This window comes from Vigna unguiculata, chromosome 3, assembly GCF_037176805.1.
Source record: "Vigna unguiculata cultivar grain cowpea cultivar isolate G323 ecotype 2 chromosome 3, ASM3717680v1, whole genome shotgun sequence".
Taxonomy (NCBI): Eukaryota; Viridiplantae; Streptophyta; class Magnoliopsida; order Fabales; family Fabaceae; genus Vigna; species Vigna unguiculata.
In genome coordinates, this window is record NC_140794.1 from 997911 (window position 1) to 1015798 (window position 17888).

Genomic DNA, 17888 nt, shown 5'->3' on the forward strand with positions numbered 1-17888 from the left:
TGGTTTATGAAAAAGATGATTTCAGAGTTGTGACATTTAGAACTCTTTTTTAACCTTTTTTTAAGTAAATAATTTAAAGTTTTTTTTTCTAGATTATACAATTTACTTTTCTTAAACTTTTAGATTTTACAATCCAACAAATAATCTTTTATATATATAAAAAACTTCAAATTACTCAGTTTGAAAGAAATTTTTGAAAAATAAAAAGACGTTTAGTTTGTATGATTCTAATTTCTTTTAATCTAAAAAATGATTCCCGATTTTATGAACACGACCAAGCAACACAAGAGAGTGACAGCTGCAAGAAAGACAGTTCAGTCTTTTAACCACTCTCACAGGGTATACATTGAAACTATGGAGTATAGATAGAAACTATGGAGTGCAGAAAGAAATAAAAATTTTAAACCATCACGACACGGGCCCTTTTTTCACATGCTAGCCCAATCTTTATATTGAAACTGGGTCGTTTAGGTGAAAGAATCTCTCATCTGTTATCTCCCTCTCCTGGCAGTTTGCTTTTCTCTATTGTGTTCTACCATACTTAATCTTTCTTTTTCCTCATCTTCTGGTAATGGACACACCACAGTTATTCTTTTTCCTCCATTCACAGTCTCCACCCACTATGTTATGTGGGAGTAGCTATTCCTCTTAGCTCAAATTTGAGTTTTTTTTTTTTTTTTTTTTTTTTTTTTTTTTTTTTTTTTTTACGAATTCTCAATTTTTTCAATTTTGATTTTCCAATCTGTTTCCTCTACAAAGTCTGAATCTTTTGTTTTAATTCTGAACTTTCAACGGGTTCTCAAGGAAAATTCGCTACTGGGTATCCATTATCTAATTTTTATTTTTATAAACACAAAATCAACAACCATGTCCCTGTTCCTTAAAGCTCTGCCTTTGATGACCTCCCGAACCAGACCATCTTTAGTGTTTCTATGCAGAGTTTCCAACACAGTTCTATTGCCACTTTCCAGAACCAGAACAGTGTTTTCCGTTTCTGCCTCCGCAACCCCTTCAACACAACCACTTCCTTCTGCTTCTGAAACACTCACTTCCAATGCTAAACCACCTTTGGCCCTCACTGAATCCCTTGAGTGGATCAACAGGACTGCATTATGTGGTGAATTGTCTTCAAATGATGTGGGAAAAAGGGTCCAGCTTTGTGGGTGGGTTGCCCTTCACAGGGTCCATGGTGGCCTCACATTTCTTAATCTCAGAGACCACAGTGGAATTGTTCAGGTACTTGCCTGTTTTCGAATAGTTGGTTTTGTTCATCAAGTTTTCCTTGGAGTTTTTTTATTGGCACCTGAATGTTTATTTAGCTTCATTCATTTCAAAACAGTTTTTGTATTTAATATGCTTCTTTTGTACTTTTCTGTTATGCATTTACTACTTTACTGTTGTTTGTAATTGTACTGGGTGTTTATTCTAAATAAGCTTGAATTTCAGGTAACTACCCTTCCAGATGAATTTCCAGATGCCCATTCTGCTATCAATGACCTGAGGCTTGAGTACGTGGTTGCCATTGAGGGTGTAGTCAGGTCTAGGCCAAGCGAGTCAATCAACAAGAAGATGAAAACAGGTTCCATCGAGGTACATATTATTAGTAAGGGTAAATTTCATTTTGGTATTAAATTGACAACAATTTGTTTCCTGAAGATTTTATTTTATATATGAAAGCTCTTTATTTATTAACTTATTTATTTTCTCCAACACTTCTCCATGTTCCTTGCTTGTTATTCTTTGAATAAATGCTTTATACTGAAGTGATTGGTTTCTGGACTCTGAAGGTCTGTTTTTTCTTTTTTGTTTGGAATATTCTATTTATTTGTATCAACCACTTTTTGATTTATATATATCGTGTATCAGGTTGCTGCTAGTAGAGTTCAAGTGCTAAACTCTGTAAATTCAAAGTTACCATTCTTGGTTACTACGGCAGATGATGCAAAAGACTCTCTTAAAGAAGAAATCCGTTTGAGGTACTAGCTGTCAAGTTACATGACACTCACAATTGCTTATTTGTATTTATTTATGTTGGTTGGTTTCTTGTAGAGTTTGGTAATGATTAGAATCTTATTATTTTTGCTCGTTAATCTGTGGAAAATAACTTTTATTCTTTAATTTTCTGGAGTCACATGGTTAGTGCATTTACTTTTATGGATTTGAGGTATTCAAGGAATTCTCCTGTTAGTTTTATGCTCTAAATTTGCACATTAGAAAGTCACTTATTTAGTTATCAAATATTTGGTTTATCTTTAGGTTTTGTAGATAGAAATGAAAGAATTTTCTTGTTGAACCATCCAAGTTTCCTTCATTATACGCATTCATCATTGTTTCATATATGTCTATATGGGATAGCTATTGCTTACAAATCTTTTTGCAGATACCGATGTCTTGACCTGCGGCGGCAACAAATGAATTCCAACATATTGCTGCGACATAAAGTGGTTAAACTCTTTCGAAGATATTTAGAAGATGTTCATGGTTTCGTGGAGGTACTATCCTATGAGTTAATCACTTATGTTATTTTCTCTCTTCATTGTGTAATTGTACTTCTCGCCCTTGCTATTCTTTGTGGTTTGGTGTTTGATATCCTGTGTTGATCTTGCCTTTTTTGGTCATAAGATAGATTGAAACTCCAATACTGTCAAGATCCACTCCAGAAGGTGCCCGGGATTATTTAGTTCCATCAAGAATCCAGGTACTTATATCTTTTCAATTCATGCATGATACTAATAGTTTTTGTTTTTGTTGCTCGAGATTATGACCATAAAATTTGTCCAATATATTCAAACCATTGATTTATGTGTAATATTTTAAATTGGTTGCGTTTCTCTTGGTCAGCAATAAGGGTGTCCAGTTTGGACAATCTAGCATTAGATTTCTCTAAAAAAATTGGCAGTCCAGTGTTGTGAAGTCCCAGATCGTCTGGCTCAAGTTTTGGAGTGCAGTATATATACATATTGGACAACTTCACTCAATGCCAATTGGTTTTAAGTTTAACATGGTATTAGAGCCTATAGCTCACAGTAAGTGCCTGGTTTGGCAGGCTCGCCTGATTCGGCATATGTGGAGCTGGAGTATTGGGCAACTTCACTTAATGCCAATTGGTTTAAAGCTGAAATGTAACACCAGTTTGGAACTTAAAAGTATTGGTCCTGTCCTGTCAATACTGTGAGGCAGTTTCAATTTAGCTTCTGTCAGACCTAATCCACCCCCTGCAACTTTTATCCTAGTCATGAAGACAGAGCCAGTTCACCTCTCCTCACATCCTCATGAAGCAATGTCATATATTATACTCATGCCCTTGCAATTAAGTTTTTATGTTATAGTAGTGAAAAACATGATTGAAAGTTCTCAAACGATAGCTGTATTGGCTATTTGTCTGCATTGTGCTACTGAATGATGTTATTTTACTGGAGTAACATCTTTGAGTAAAACATTGCTAAGAGTAATTGGAAAATCAATACAAGCCTTTTTATCTATCTTTTGTGAGCCACACTTCATATAGTTTTGTTGATTCACTGTCACATGAATTATGAAGCCAGGAACATTCTACGCCTTGCCACAAAGTCCTCAGCTATTTAAGCAAATGCTAATGGTAGCTGGTTTTGATAAATATTATCAGGTTGCAAGGTAATATATTTTTCTTATGTTTGGCTTCCTTTAGAGAATATGTTATTCTCCCACATGTAGTGCTTTTTCACTATAAAAATAAGCATTTGTTTAAGTGACTATATAAACTAAGAATATACAATGTTAATTTCTGTAAGCCATACCAGATATAAAATTGAAGAAACTATCATGCAAGTGACTTTTCTGTTTGGATAAAATGCAATTTATGTTTTGCAGATGTTTTCGTGATGAAGACTTGAGAGCAGACAGACAACCTGAGTTCACGCAGCTAGATATGGAAATGGCCTTTACTCCTTACGAGGATATGTTGAAGCTTAATGAAGAATTGATTAGAAAGGTTAGGTTATACTATTTGTAATGGGACCTCTGTAACAACGGCTTATAAAACATTTTGAAACTTGGGAGTTATCGTGATTTGAGGTTGAAATTTCGAGCAGAGCAATAAAGTATATAAATAGAAGGGATTCCGTTTCTAAAGACAAATTTTAGGGGAAAAACACCACCTTGTTCTTCAATATATTTCTAAACTTCAACAGGAATATTATCAGTTGGTCATGGGTTTGAATCCAAGAACAACCTCTTTGATTATGTAAGGGTAAGGCTGTGTTGAATGACCCTTTCTTATACATTTGTATGGCAAGGAACCTTCTTGTCGTGAGGTACATTAGTTTTTTAAGCTAAACCTTTTGGATACTGATATTTTATGTATGTGGTTTTACATAAAGATGGCTAAATTTTGGACCATATTACTAATTGGTGAGTAATTGAGGATGATTTCGTGGAAGAGTGTGCCAATTGGCAGATTGTTTGGGGAGAAAATGTGTTATGTCTGTTTTAAAGTTATTCATCTTCAATATTAGAATATATATACTTAGTACTTATGTACTATTTGATTTAGAAGAAAACAAGAAAGAAAAAGATGAGAAAACGAAAAGCTTATTCTAGCTTATTTGGTTTATCATAGAAAACTCTATACCAAAGAAAACTCTGGAAGCTGTGAATGTAGGATTTTTTCTAATTAAACTAGCATCTTCTAGTTCACAGTGAGGTGCTGGATGACCCAAATGAACTTTAAGTGGTGGAGAGTGAGTCACATAAGCTCAAGTCTTTGATTGACATTCATACCTTATTATTTAACTTCATAGTAACCCTTTTTGTTGGTGTACCCGATGCTATCAGAAGTCCTTTACATTCAAAAGTTGGTTATATCAGTTGATATATTTATTTTTTGTTAGTTTGATATAGATGGTATGATGATGGACTTTTAAATTTAACAATTGATTTTCTGAATTTTTTTGACCAGCAGTAGTAAAGTTGCTGGAAAAGTAGCGCTGATGTCATTTGTCAGATTACAGTTTTCATCATTCTCTTATTTCTCGTAGAACAAACAATAAAAACGACAATTCCCATTTTCTTTGTCCACTTTTTCTTGCAAGCCAAACAACCTCATGAATTTCACTATTTTCTCTTTTCTTCATTTTCTCTCTTTCCATTTTCTCTCATTTGCCAATCAATGTGCTAAGTGTAAATAGGGCACATTTGTTGCAGGTTTTCTTTGAAATTAAGGGGGTTGAGTTACCAAATCCTTTTCCTAGGCTTACATATGCTGAAGCAATGAGTAGATATGGTTCAGACCGGCCAGATACCAGATTTGATCTTGAGTTAAAAGATGTAATGATCTATCTTTCACCTCCTCCATAGCACTTCTGTAGTTGTTTGTTGACAATCCTCTATTTTGTTTCTGTATTCTCTCTGATTTGGTAATTGTTATATCTTTCTGTTGTCTTGTATTGCACTAGATACCTATATTTGCTTCTTAAGGAATCTTGGTGTAATATAATTTTTCCGGACCTGCAGGTATCTGACATTTTCTCAGGTTCTTCATTCAAGGTTTTCTCTGATTCCTTAGAAAGTGGGGGAGTTATCAAAGTGTTATGTGTACCTTCTGGTACAAAAAAGTACTCAAATTCAGCTCTTAAGAAAGGTGACATTTACAGTGAAGTACTCAAATCTGGTGCAAAGGGTTTACCCTTTCTTAAGGTCTTGGATGATGGTAAAAAATAATTTTGCTATCAATAATTTTTTATGTTTTTGGGAGACATATATTATATTTCATTTTCTGTGGTGTTAACCTTTGACTTTAGGGAACATGGAGGGAATTTCTGCATTAGTATCAAGTATGGATCCTACAACTAGAGAGAATTTATTAAGGCGATGCTCTGCAAGACCAAGTGACCTCATTCTATTTGCAGTGGGTCATCATGCCTCTGTAAATAAAACTTTAGACCGTCTGAGAGTTTATGTGGCCCATGACCTAGGTTTGATCGACCATGTAAGTTAGTGGTTTCTTTTAGAGAAAAAAAGTGCTCTTTCTCAGCTATTTCTTTCTCTAATATTATTTTGTTATTTTGTTTGAGTTTCTAGGACAGGCATTCAATTTTGTGGATAACTGATTTTCCAATGTTTGAGTGGAATGATCCAGAGCAGAGGCTCGAGGTTTGTTCTTCTAATAGCAACTGATAGTGTATTCTGTTCGATCTTTCTCTACATTGGTGAAATATGGTATGTTCTAGTAAAGTGTTTTTTGTTATTATTCTTAATTATGGTTTAATGCAGGCTCTTCACCATCCTTTTACCGCACCAAATCCTGAAGACATGAATGACCTTGCATCTGCTCGTGCTTTGGCTTATGACATGGTTTACAATGGGGTGGAGGTATTTGAGATTCATTTAGTGATGATTTGACCACTGAAATCTGTATTAGTAACAGTTTGTGGCTATTTTTTTGTTAGATTGGTGGTGGAAGTCTGAGAATTTATAAACGTGACATACAAGAAAAGGTTTTGGAAATTGTTGGCATCTCAATGGAGCAGGTTACTGAAATAAAAACTATATGACTCCATTGCTGTGCTTTGTTATGTTCATTATATAATGTTTGAATGCACTGTAATTTGTTTCAGGCTGAAGCAAAGTTTGGTTATCTTCTGGAAGCACTTGACATGGGAGCTCCACCACATGGTATGGTGATTCTGAAAACAGTTTATAGTTAGTTAGTTAGTTAGTTAGTTAGTTGATTAATAATTGTTGTGTAGGTGGCATAGCTTATGGGTTGGACAGATTGGTTATGCTGTTGGCGGGTGCTAATTCCATTAGAGATGTCATTGCTTTTCCAAAAACAACCACTGCACAGTGTGCCCTAACCAGATCACCTTCTGAGGTGGATCCTCAGCAGCTCAAAGATCTCTCAATTAAAACATAGTATAGTATATATATACATTCAACTTTTTTTTTTTTTGTTATTTCACTGCACATCCATTTTTGTACTGGTGTAAGGAATAAGTTTTTAACAAATACTCAATGATTAATCTAATGACTAATGTTACTGTCAGAATTATGTCACTGTATGATATTTGCTAAAAGTATTAGGTATAATAAATAATTTGATTTGATATTTGAGTATTCAATTTATTTATTGGCTAGCTTTTTATTGAATTTTCCATGTGATGCACTAGTTTCTTTAGTTGATTTTTCTTCATGTTTAGTATTTTCCAGGTTGATAATAATGCACCGAAAAAAAAATTGTTCAGTATTCGTCAATTTACACTTGTGTGTGTTTGAAAATATTCTCTCAATTCAAGTATTGTTCCAATGTTTATCCGGATACATATAGAAGGTTAAAAATTTTGATAAGAAAAAATTAGGTTGAATTTTTGGGTCAAGTACATATGCCACCAAAAATAAAACAAGAACTACATATGTCACCAAAAATGCAAGAAGTACAACACTGAATCTAATATAAAATGTACTACATAGATGTTCTTCGATATTATTAATAAAAAAATCTATTATATATATATATATATATATATATATATATATATTATTTCCTCTCGTCAGCTAAGGGACAAATCCTGTAGTGGTTTACTTTTGAATTCTTAGATGAATAAATTTTGCAACTCAGTGTCTTATCTTATTGTATTCCTCTTTCGATTTCTCTTTTAAGAATAAAAGTAAAAAATGTTAGCTTAAAGTTTCAAAGTATGGTATGCATTATTGATATGGAAATGACCTTTTTTTAGACAGTGAAGGTGATTGATTATATCGGGATATTTAATTAGCATCAAGTAAACATACAATCTTATCTATTTAAATAGCTCTTTAGTTTATTGGTTGACAAAATGCTTTTTAAGTGATCATTAAGGCAATTAAATTCGTGACATTAATTTTAATACTAATATGTGGATCAAAAGTTGATGATCATCGGCGAATCTTCGTTAATAATTTTAGAGAAGTTTAAATAATACATTCGACATTTATATTTAATTATGATTATTAATATAATAAAAATTAATATATAATTTAGTATAACCGTAATTAAAAAAAATTATCTATAAATGAAATATTATCATATATTGGATATTCCTATATTTTGACTTTGGTACCATGTTAAGAAGACTTTAAGTCTAACTCAACTTCACAAAACCGACTTATAAGATGAGATTTACACTCATACTATAAACTCATCTTATCTTTAATCGACGTGGAATTTCCAATGCTTTTAAATATGTGGCCTAAATTATCCTATACTTTTAAATAAGTTACCTAAACTATTTAAAATTTAAAATTTTAATAATTAAGAACTTAGTTATAGCTTATAACTATCTAATTTTTGAACGTGTTTCTCAAATTTTTTTTTTTTATAAACTCTGAGTTAAAAGCAAATAAAATTCAGTATATAAATTAATAATAAAAAAATGTGACTTATATTTCTATTTTAAATAATGGTTCTGGTGAATCGTTGTCATGTAAGTATACTAAGATTTCAATTTTGTCGGTGAAAATGGTGTGAGAAGAAATGATTAATAACTACATTGGTTTCCAATCATACAGTATTACAACAATTATTTGATGGAAAATTCAGAATAGAGTCTCTTAACACAAGTCCTTGTATTCTACAAAGACTAATTTATGAGTTGATGATGTAGGACAAACAACATTCATTGGTCATGTTTCTACGCTTCCCAGCATGGTTTTCTTACATTAAATAACCTTAAACATTTATGCACGCATATCTTTTCACCCATTACAATATCATATTATGATCATATATATGATGAAAAACATGAATCAACAATGCATGTCATCGATTTCACCAAAAAGTAAAGGTAAGAATGATACATATATAGCTACCAAGTAAACTACAATGAGAAAATTAAATGTTTTACATTTCATGTATTTCTAATTAATAACAAATATTTTTGCGACTACCGTTTGAAACTGTAATTAGTATATATTAATATATAATGCATGCATCTACGTTATTTGATTTTTTTTCTTTTTTAACTTATATTGGTTTGTTTTTCTTTTACATGAATTTCAAATAATAGTGTAATCAAGTAAACATATTCTATCTTCTCTAAAATTATTTGAGTTCTAAGATAAGATGTAGGCAGGCACAATCCAATAATAGTGATATGACCACACAATTTTTGTCAGTGTTTTCTTAATAATTTTTAAAATAACGCTTAATTTAACTCCTGCCGACTACTGAAGATAAATATAAAAATTTGGCAAGAAGAGAAACTGTAAATATATGAGTATAACGTTTTTAAGTAAATGGACAAAAATAATTGTAATATGAAAAGTTTGAAAATGAAGTAGTCGTTAGGATTGTGAAAGAAAAAATTATCCATTTATCCAATTCCTCTGTGGAAGGCAAGGTGAATTAGAAGACTCACGTGGGATAAGAATTAAAAAATATTAATAAATAAGTAAAAAAACTTTTAAATTTATTGTATTAAAGTTTTAAATCGAAAATAATATTCATCGAAAATAATATTCTACTATTTGATATAAGCTTTTGTTCACAGCTCGTTGAACGTTGAATGTGTATCACTTTATGAAAAATCCATAGTGATATAATGCAAATAAAGATGTATTATTTGTTGTTAGAAGATTTTACAAACATGTAAAAGTATTTGAAAAGGAGCAACACTATTATCTTTTAGGTATAATTATTGATTTAATCCTATAATTTGTTGGTTTAGTTTATTTCGATCCTCTTATAACTTTTTGATTCAATTTAGTTCTCTAATTTTTTAAAAAGTTTAAATTTATTATTTTCATTAAGTTGATGTTAACACTATGTTTGTGTACATGCCACATGTCAATTCATAGACTTTTTTTAATTTAAGTTTTTTTTACTGTTTTTTTTTTTAATTTGAACTGTCACATGTCAGATTATGGTTGTGCCACACGACAATAGTAGTTGTTTTCAGTTTAATTTCTGTATTTAAATTTTTTTATCCAATTTAGTCCCTCTATTTTTTAAAATAATCCACTTTGATCCTCTTCAATTTGAGACCAAATTAGTAATTAAGTTTAATTACAACTTATATATACATGTTAAAATAATTTTTTAGATTTTAATCATCAAATTAGTTCAACTAAAGACAATTTATTTTATTTGTTACAAGTGTAACAAATTTTAAGTGTAAAAAATTACAAGTCTAAAAAATAAAATAATTTGAGTATTTAGGTGGAGTAATTTGATATATAAATTCTAAAAAATTTATTTTAACATGTATATATAAGTTATAATTAAGATTAATTACTACAAATTGGAGATGACCAAATTGAACTATTTTAAAAAATAAAATGACTAAATTAAATCAAAAATTTAAATGGGATGACTAAATTGAAAACAATTACTACCATGTGGCACAACCATAATTTGAATGTGACAGTTTAAATTTAAAAGAAAAAAAAAATAAAAATTTCATGAATTGACACATAGTATGTATGGACACAATTTTAACCTCAACTTAGCTTAACGGAAAAGATCAATTTTTTTTTAAAGTAGGGGATTAAATTGAACAAAGAAATAATAAGAGGACAAAAATGAACAAAGCCAACTAGTTAAACACTAAAATGTCTCATTAGTAACCAATTTTAGTAACCACAAGTTATAGTACTATAATAACCAATTTAGTTATTAATTTACAAAATAAAAAAATTGTAGTTACTAAAATAGTAAAATAGTCGTCGTTATGAATGAAAAATTATAATTAATCTCTAAATTGATTTCTAAAATTTAGCTATTAAAGGAAATTAGTCACTACATATTAGTTGTCTTTGTTTTTGATACCAAAGATATTTATTTCTAAATTAGTCTCTAATTAATTAGTGACAAATTTAGCGACCAATTATAATTTTTTATTGATAATATTTTAGTAACCAATAACCTTTTATTTTATAATCTAAACTATTGGAACTAACAATTTTTAGTCAATAAAATTCATTACTAAGAAATTATTTTAATAAAAAAGATAAATAATTAATTATACCTATCTTTTATTATGCTTTAGAAGAGGAGTTGAATTTTCAATAGCTTCATTCCCTAGATAAATTTATAATTATAGTGACAAGATTCCTTTATTCCCGGTACAGGTTTCGAAAATTGATACCTTTCTCTTACTCGTATTTACTATCAATAATATCAGAACAAAACATCAATTTCTCCTAGTTTGTTTTTTTCTTTTTTGCCGGAAATAACGTTTGAAAAACAAAATGTGTTTTTACATTTAGGTTGAGATTGTTGGTGGGTTATATAAAATATTGGTAAAATAATGAAGTATGGTTGGGGCAACGAGTGAATGTTTGATGTTAAGTTGAGAGTGTGAGCAATGACATATCTATGTTGTTTTTCAAACCTCTGATCGGTTGGTAGAGACATTCTGGTCCTACTTCACACACTATTATTGCAACACATTTCTATACTATATCTACTTCTCACACTCTTCTTAATCATACTAATCTCTTTAATAAATAAATATTAAATCAATTAATGAACTTGAAATCTCTTAATCACTTAGGTCCTTAGTGTTAGTGTTGGAGTGATGAAAATAAATTATAAAATTTAGAGAGTATAATAATAATAATAATAAGTTTTTCTTTATAATTAATAATAGTCATCTCGATAATAAAAAATTATTTATATATATAATTTCTCTCTTAATTTCGACCCAAATATTAATGTTGGTGTTGTGGATATCTGTTGATTATATAATTATTTAATCTCTTATTTTTAGAGATTGATGGATTTAATCATTTTAATCAAATTTTGTTAAATTTATTTGACGTTCCAAACATGTTTTGCAGCTAACTCTAAAATAGAAATAAGTCGAACGAGGTAAACAACTCAAATGCTATCATGTAATACATTTAAATAAACTTAACAAAATTTGGTTAAAAAGACTAAATACAATCATTCCTAAAGTTGAATTATATTGGAACAAAGTTTATGAATAACTAATTTCAATTTTCACTTAAAATTAAAAGATAAAAAACATATTTGATTCGTTTAACAACTATCAAAAGTTATAATTTGATATCCAACTTTTTTTTCTCTTGCTTATATTACATTTAAGTAAATAAATAAATATAAATAAAATAATACTATTTACGGTTGTTAAATGAAAATATAAGAAAGTGATATTATATTAAAAAATTATTTATCGATGTAAGAAAAATTTACTCGTTTGGAGTTGTTATTATGTTGCCCCACGTACACAGATGCGTTTCCCTTTTTCAATAAGAACTCCAGAAAATCTGTAAATAATTAACACGTTGCACAAACAAAACTAATTATTTGAACATAGTTGTAAGTAATTTTTATCATAACTATTTATGAAAATAAAATAGACAATAGGTCAAACTAGTTTGTATACACTTCAGTTTTGTTTTGAAAAATCAGAGTCAAATATTTTAATTTGTGATTGTTTAATATTATTTCGAATTTTATATATTTTGTCCCACACAAGTGTTACAAAATTGACGCTAATTATATATGAAAAAGACAGTACACAAACTAATAAAAGAAAATCGACATTTACTTGTAGTTTTATTTTCAAGTTAAGCTTTTAATCTGTTTTTATTTTTCCTCCAATCATTTCCCTGGTTTTTGTTCAACATCATTGGAAATTTTTAATCGTAGTAGTTTATTAAAGATAAAGCGACCAAAAGACAGCTATTAGAAAAGATGGGTGGACCCTTTTAAGTCTTAAACATCTTATCAAACTTCTTTTTCTTTTCCTTTTCGACGATTATCGTATTAATTTTTCACAAAAGAATATGCATGCTAATTACAACTTGTTGGTAGCGGCTAAACAGGAAAAAATGCAGAAGAAGAAGAAGACTTGACATAACATGAGTTGTATTTTCAGAGCAAAACCGTTTGGTTTTTCTGTAATTGTATTTGATAGCTTTCACAATCCATACTTAGAATGTTAACATCAACAAAGGACCACATCCTAACTGTGTTTAACTTTCCATGTGACCAAGTTTCCTTAATAAATTATCATCTTAACTAGAAAACGACAACTTATACTATAATTAAGTATCATTAATCTTATTTGCGATGTGCTTTGTAGCAGTATAAACAGTTGTTTAATTTCATGCAATATGCATTTTATGACACACCCTTTCTTTTAGTTTCAGATGATTAAATAGCTTAACAGAAAATAAGAGCAGACAAGGATAATAATGAACAATGAACGTCTATACGATATAAAATTAGCAGAAATAAGCAAGATTAACGGCAGGGTCTTTATCTTTTTCTCCATGTCGGTTTAGATATTTTTTTTCTTCTAATTTTCAATTTCAAGCCTCAAATTTCTCGCCACTGGTTTGTGGGTCCTATATAGTAGGAATTATAATTAATTATCAATGGTGTTATTGGCACAAATCACTTTTGTTCTGAAAAGTATACATTTAGAATGACTTCTTAATCCATTTAATCTTTAATCAACTCCGAGATTAAAAGGGTGTTTAGTGAAAAGAGAAACAAATATTTTAAGATGAAAAAAATAATTTTTGTATGATTCCAACATAAAACATTTTTCTACAACCAAAAACAATAATGATATAATCGGGAGAAATAAAGAAATAAAAACATATAAGAAAAATGATGTTGAATATTTATGAAGGTATAGTACAAGATAGAAAAACTTGAATCAGAGACTTTTATACACTTATGCAATGAACACAGATGGGTGCCATTTGGCTACAATTATTCACATATATTTATATACATACAGGATTATCTTGATAACGTCAGAAAAAAAAGAAGAAGTAAAGTACAGAATATTGAATCTTCGTATCTATCTATCTATCAAGTATGATGATGGAGGGATCGATGCTTCCTTCAAGTTCTATCGACAAAAGGAACAGAGTGTCCTTAAGGTAAGGGGAGACGAAACCCACAAATAGAAGTACAGCATTTTGTGTACCCTCTGTACAAGGAAGAGCCCAAAACAGAAGCTACGTCACAATATAGTTGTCCTTTGTTTGAGGAAGTTGTTATGTCCCAATTTGGAAACAACACCACCCAAGTCCTCCCCACTTCACCCACCACACTGACCACACCACACACCACAACACAAGACAACACAACAAAACACATCGGTTTCATCATAGTTTTTGTTTTTCATAAACCTGCGTCAAAGGGCACGCCACTCCCAGGAATCCACGACCCACCGGCTAAGAATTCTCCGACGGTGAACTTTACAGCCTCGGCGCTGGAGATCACGCGAAAGCCTCCCCATTTCACCCTCCCTCCGGTGCCAGCACCTGCTCCTGTGTTCGCATGTTCACCGTAATATAGAGTTCCCAGTGCAAAGTTTCCACTCCACTCAGACCAACCTGTACAAACAACACCACTTTCACTTCTTCAAACGTAGGCACGTAAGTACTCCACTTACTACTTCTAACTCATGTTATTTTTTTTTAGATAAAAATATAGGAGAAAGCTGTTAAGATTAGAAGCATTTTGGTTTCATAAATCTTTATTTTTAATTATTTTAATTACAAAATTTATACAATTTTTTTAAAATAATTTTATTTAAATATTAAAAAATATTTTAAAATTTTAAAATTGATTTTTAAAATTAAACAGGTCCAACATGTGTAAGTTGTAAAAAAATATTATTATACAAGTTAAATAGGATAAAAAAATTAGGGTAAGTTTAGTTTTTCTTTTCTTTTAATTATTTCTTTCTATTTTCTTTTTAATTATATCACTTATTTATATCCACTTTTTCTTTTTCTCTCTGCCCCATACAACACCAAAGGGCAAGCAGGCTTCTGTAGCCAGTTATTATCCTTTTGAACACCCCATCTTTCTTAGAAGAGTATTAATGGATAGTAGTTATATATTTTATATAATTCTCGTTATTTTTCTCTCTTTTATTCTATTGTAGCATACCTAAATTATTTTTATATATATCTTCTCTTCCTTTGCTGTGTACACCTAAAATCATTTTACAACTCCAATTTTTTAATTAAAATAATTATAGTACTTTCTTTTCACTTAAAACTTATTGTCATACACTTTTACTATTAGAAAATTCTCTCTTACTAGTTATCAAATGATAGCAAGGTGTCAAAACATAATTTTACTTAATATTGTCCACTAGTTTTTTTCCTTCTAGCAATTATACTTGCATAATGAAGAAAAACGAGGAGTCCCACTTTAACCCTAGTTTTTCTCTCTCTTCGTAATCCTCGGAGAATATGAAAGTTTATAAGCTCGCTATCTAATGGGTTAAAGAAAATAATAAAACACACGGGATGTGGGTCTTACCCAACAACGAGTAGCCCTTATCTCATGTCTCTCTCCATGGTTTAGATTTTTCTATCTTAAAGTAAAAATAACCCTAAATAACTCCATCTTAAATAATTGGAGTAACCATCTTTAAAGTGATAAGGAAATCGTTCCAACCAATTATAATCTTCATTTTTTACTTGAGATAAAACCCTTTTGTATTATAGAAAATTGATGCAGTTATAGAGTATGAAGAAAAAATGGTGAACCTGCGGGGTTAATCAGGCCATCAAGGGCAGTCTTCATGATGACAGTCCTTGAGTACTTTTGCCATGGGCGACCAAGATAAGTTCTAAAAGAGCCCTGCACCGCTTTCAGGTCCCCAGCTGCAGTTATGAGACAGTTATGGATGATGATGCCTGTGTTCTCGTTAGGGTCGGTTCTTCCTTGTGCCGTCACCGTGTTCTGCTGGTTCCCCATCGGTTTTCTCACGTAGATGTTGCAGTTTTGAAGCACCGACACGGCGTCCCCGAAAATGAAGTCTACGGTTCCGTATATGTCACAGTCGCGGTAGAATTGGCGGTTGGCGTAGACGTATAAGGTGTCTTGATACCCCTTAAAGCTGCACCGATAAAACACCGAGTGGTCGGCGCCGGAACGGAGAGCCACCGCTTGGTGCTTTTGCGGTCCGGCGGTGTTCTCGAAGGTCATGTCCCGAGCAATGAAGCCATCTCCAGAAACAGCTGCAATAATGATCAACGGTTTTAACCTTTTACTAATGAGTACGCATAAAAGTTATAGATGCGAAATAAAATACAAAAAGCTTTTTATTTTTGTTTGTCTTTATCATGGAGAGATATTTCACCGAGTGTAAAGTGAAAATATTTTTGTTTGTGTCACTTTTGAAATAATAATAATATGAGAGTTTATTATGGTTGATTCCAGCGTGAAGGTTACTTTCACTGTTTGGAAAATGAAAAGTTCAGATTGTTTTTTCTTTAAATTTCTTGATAGTAAAATGATAAGAAGTTTTGATTAGGATTGTCCGTAACACTGAGTTGTACAGAAATGAGTACTACTCATGTCCCTGTCCCGACGGGCCCAGGTGATATAGGGTTTAATTTTTATATTAGTGAAAATTTAAATTATTATTTTTACATTTTTTTATCAGTATTATATTTCACATGTTCTGATCGAAAAAGAGAAAAACTAAACATTGATCTTGAGTAGATACTTTTTAGTCATTCAAATGCCATCTTTGAATTTTTGAGCTAGCTAGGTTGATGACAAGGATGGAAAGCTTTCATTTAGGTTTGTTGATATCTAGTTCTAGACACATGCATGACGAGGTTTTTCTGGTATATATATACAAACATAACATATATATACGTGAATGCATGGTTTATATGAATACAAGAGTGGACGATGAACTTACCAAAAGTAGCAGAACGGAATGTAGTGGAACCATCTTGCGCGTTGTCACTACCAGTAACAATAGTAGCACCCATACCATCTCCGATGATCATCAGGTTTTTCACAGTTCTCTTGATATCAATACTCTCTTTGTAAACACCAGCTTTGACGTGCACCACAACACGCCCTTTCCCACTGAGCTTAGCAGCTGCAGCAACACCCTCTGAGATGGTCTTATAGTTCCCAGTGCCATCCTGTGCCACCACAACATCAGCTTTTGATGTTGTTTCCTGAAGAAGCCTTCTGTCTGAATGTGAGATCCATGAAGGGAAGCCATCTGAAAGCAACTTTCGCCCACCATTTTGTTTAGTCGATGACAATGATGTCAAAGTCATAGCCTTGCTAAGGGACAGGGAATTGCTTAGCAGTTTGGAGAAATTGCTTAACATGTTGGGGAAGTAGTTGAGGTGAGTGGGAAGGTTAAATTCGGTGAAACCATTTTGGCATGTTTGATGATTGGCAATGGATGCACTCTGCCAAGTCAACCTGTCATTTAGATTGTTCGAGTTCACTGAGCGTTTGAGCTGATAAAGTGTGTCCTCATAGAGTTCCAAACAATCCTCCCAAGCAGACTTGGATCGCTTGTCCTTGAAATTATTGAGGTCCATGTTTGAGACAAGTTTATAAACCTGCATGGCTTGATCCACGGTGACCTTAAGGGCCAGGTCGTGGAAGGAAGAGGATCTAGCATCTAGGGTTGATAGTGTGTTGGTGGTTTCAACGTAATGTTTGCACACAGAGGGGTAAGGTGTTTCATTGCATGACAATGGTTTGCCATGCACAAGCAAGAGAGAATAAAGAAGACAGTATCCAATGAAACAGTTGAAAAAGAGGTTTTCCATATGGAAAATGCAATGATCGAAATGGCTTTTGAATTGGTGAGCTTTCTAGGAAACAGAGGATTTTCGTAGAAATGTTTGAGTGAAAAGTGCAAAGAGAAAGGTGCTATATATAGCCTCGAACATGGCATTGGTAGGCCATGGGGTTATACATATATGTGGATATAAAAGCGCATGAGGAACCCACATTAGGGTTTTCCAATTGAAAAGTGCATGGCCATGTCATTTGGGGGGGCATGCATGATGTTTACGTGATAATGTTTTGTGTTACAAATTAGTCAAATTCAATTAAGGGAAAGAAAGGTGTGTCTATGACATTAGTTGAAGCAGCGAAGCTAAGC

General features: G+C 31.6%; 2 protein-coding genes and 1 long non-coding RNA gene across 3 annotated transcripts; 2 read left to right on the top strand and 1 right to left on the bottom strand.

Annotated features, from left to right (window-relative positions):
- The first annotated feature begins 488 nt into the window (after window positions 1-488).
- LOC114179055 (tRNA synthetase class II (D, K and N) family protein) lies at window positions 489-7084 on the top strand. Its single transcript, XM_028065254.2, has 15 exons — window positions 489-1236; window positions 1447-1590; window positions 1867-1976; window positions 2381-2492; window positions 2627-2698; window positions 3542-3633; window positions 3850-3970; window positions 5182-5304; window positions 5491-5686; window positions 5778-5965; window positions 6058-6129; window positions 6250-6348; window positions 6426-6506; window positions 6594-6651; window positions 6726-7084. The coding sequence occupies exons 1-15, from the start codon at window positions 868-870 to the stop codon at window positions 6890-6892; spliced, it is 2004 nt and encodes a 667-aa protein (XP_027921055.1). The 5' UTR covers window positions 489-867; the 3' UTR covers window positions 6893-7084.
- A 6554-nt stretch (window positions 7085-13638) lies between these two features.
- On the bottom strand, window positions 13639-17621 carry LOC114179058 (pectinesterase-like). The gene is made up of 3 exons (XM_028065257.2): window positions 16671-17621; window positions 15505-15978; window positions 13639-14334 (listed from the first exon to the last, which is right to left on the bottom strand). Exons 1-3 carry the CDS (start codon window positions 17548-17550, stop codon window positions 14120-14122), a joined length of 1569 nt encoding a protein of 522 aa, XP_027921058.1. The 5' UTR covers window positions 17551-17621; the 3' UTR covers window positions 13639-14119.
- Window positions 14237-16172, top strand: LOC146887406 (uncharacterized). The gene is made up of 2 exons (XR_014993292.1): window positions 14237-14376; window positions 15463-16172. It is a non-coding gene; the product is annotated as an uncharacterized LOC146887406 (long non-coding RNA).
- Window positions 17622-17888: the final 267 nt, after the last annotated feature.

What these genes read in the sequence shown, in the direction of transcription:
- LOC114179055 (XM_028065254.2), top strand. Translation starts at nt 868, where the DNA reads ATGTCCCTGTTCCTTAAAGCTCTGCCTTTGATGACCTCCCGAACCAGA. An exon ending in AAAGAAGAAATCCGTTTGAG is followed by an intron (nt 1,977 to 2,380) that starts GTACTAGCTGTC and finishes ATCTTTTTGCAG; the next exon opens with ATACCGATGTCTTGACCTGC. An exon ending in ATGTTCATGGTTTCGTGGAG is followed by an intron (nt 2,493 to 2,626) that starts GTACTATCCTAT and finishes GTCATAAGATAG; the next exon opens with ATTGAAACTCCAATACTGTC.
- LOC114179058 (XM_028065257.2), bottom strand. Translation starts at nt 17,550, where the DNA reads ATGGAAAACCTCTTTTTCAACTGTTTCATTGGATACTGTCTTCTTTAT. An exon ending in ATTCCGTTCTGCTACTTTTG is followed by an intron (nt 15,979 to 16,670) that starts GTAAGTTCATCG and finishes TCATTATTGCAG; the next exon opens with CTGTTTCTGGAGATGGCTTC. An exon ending in TGGCCTGATTAACCCCGCAG is followed by an intron (nt 14,335 to 15,504) that starts GTTCACCATTTT and finishes TTGTTTGTACAG; the next exon opens with GTTGGTCTGAGTGGAGTGGA.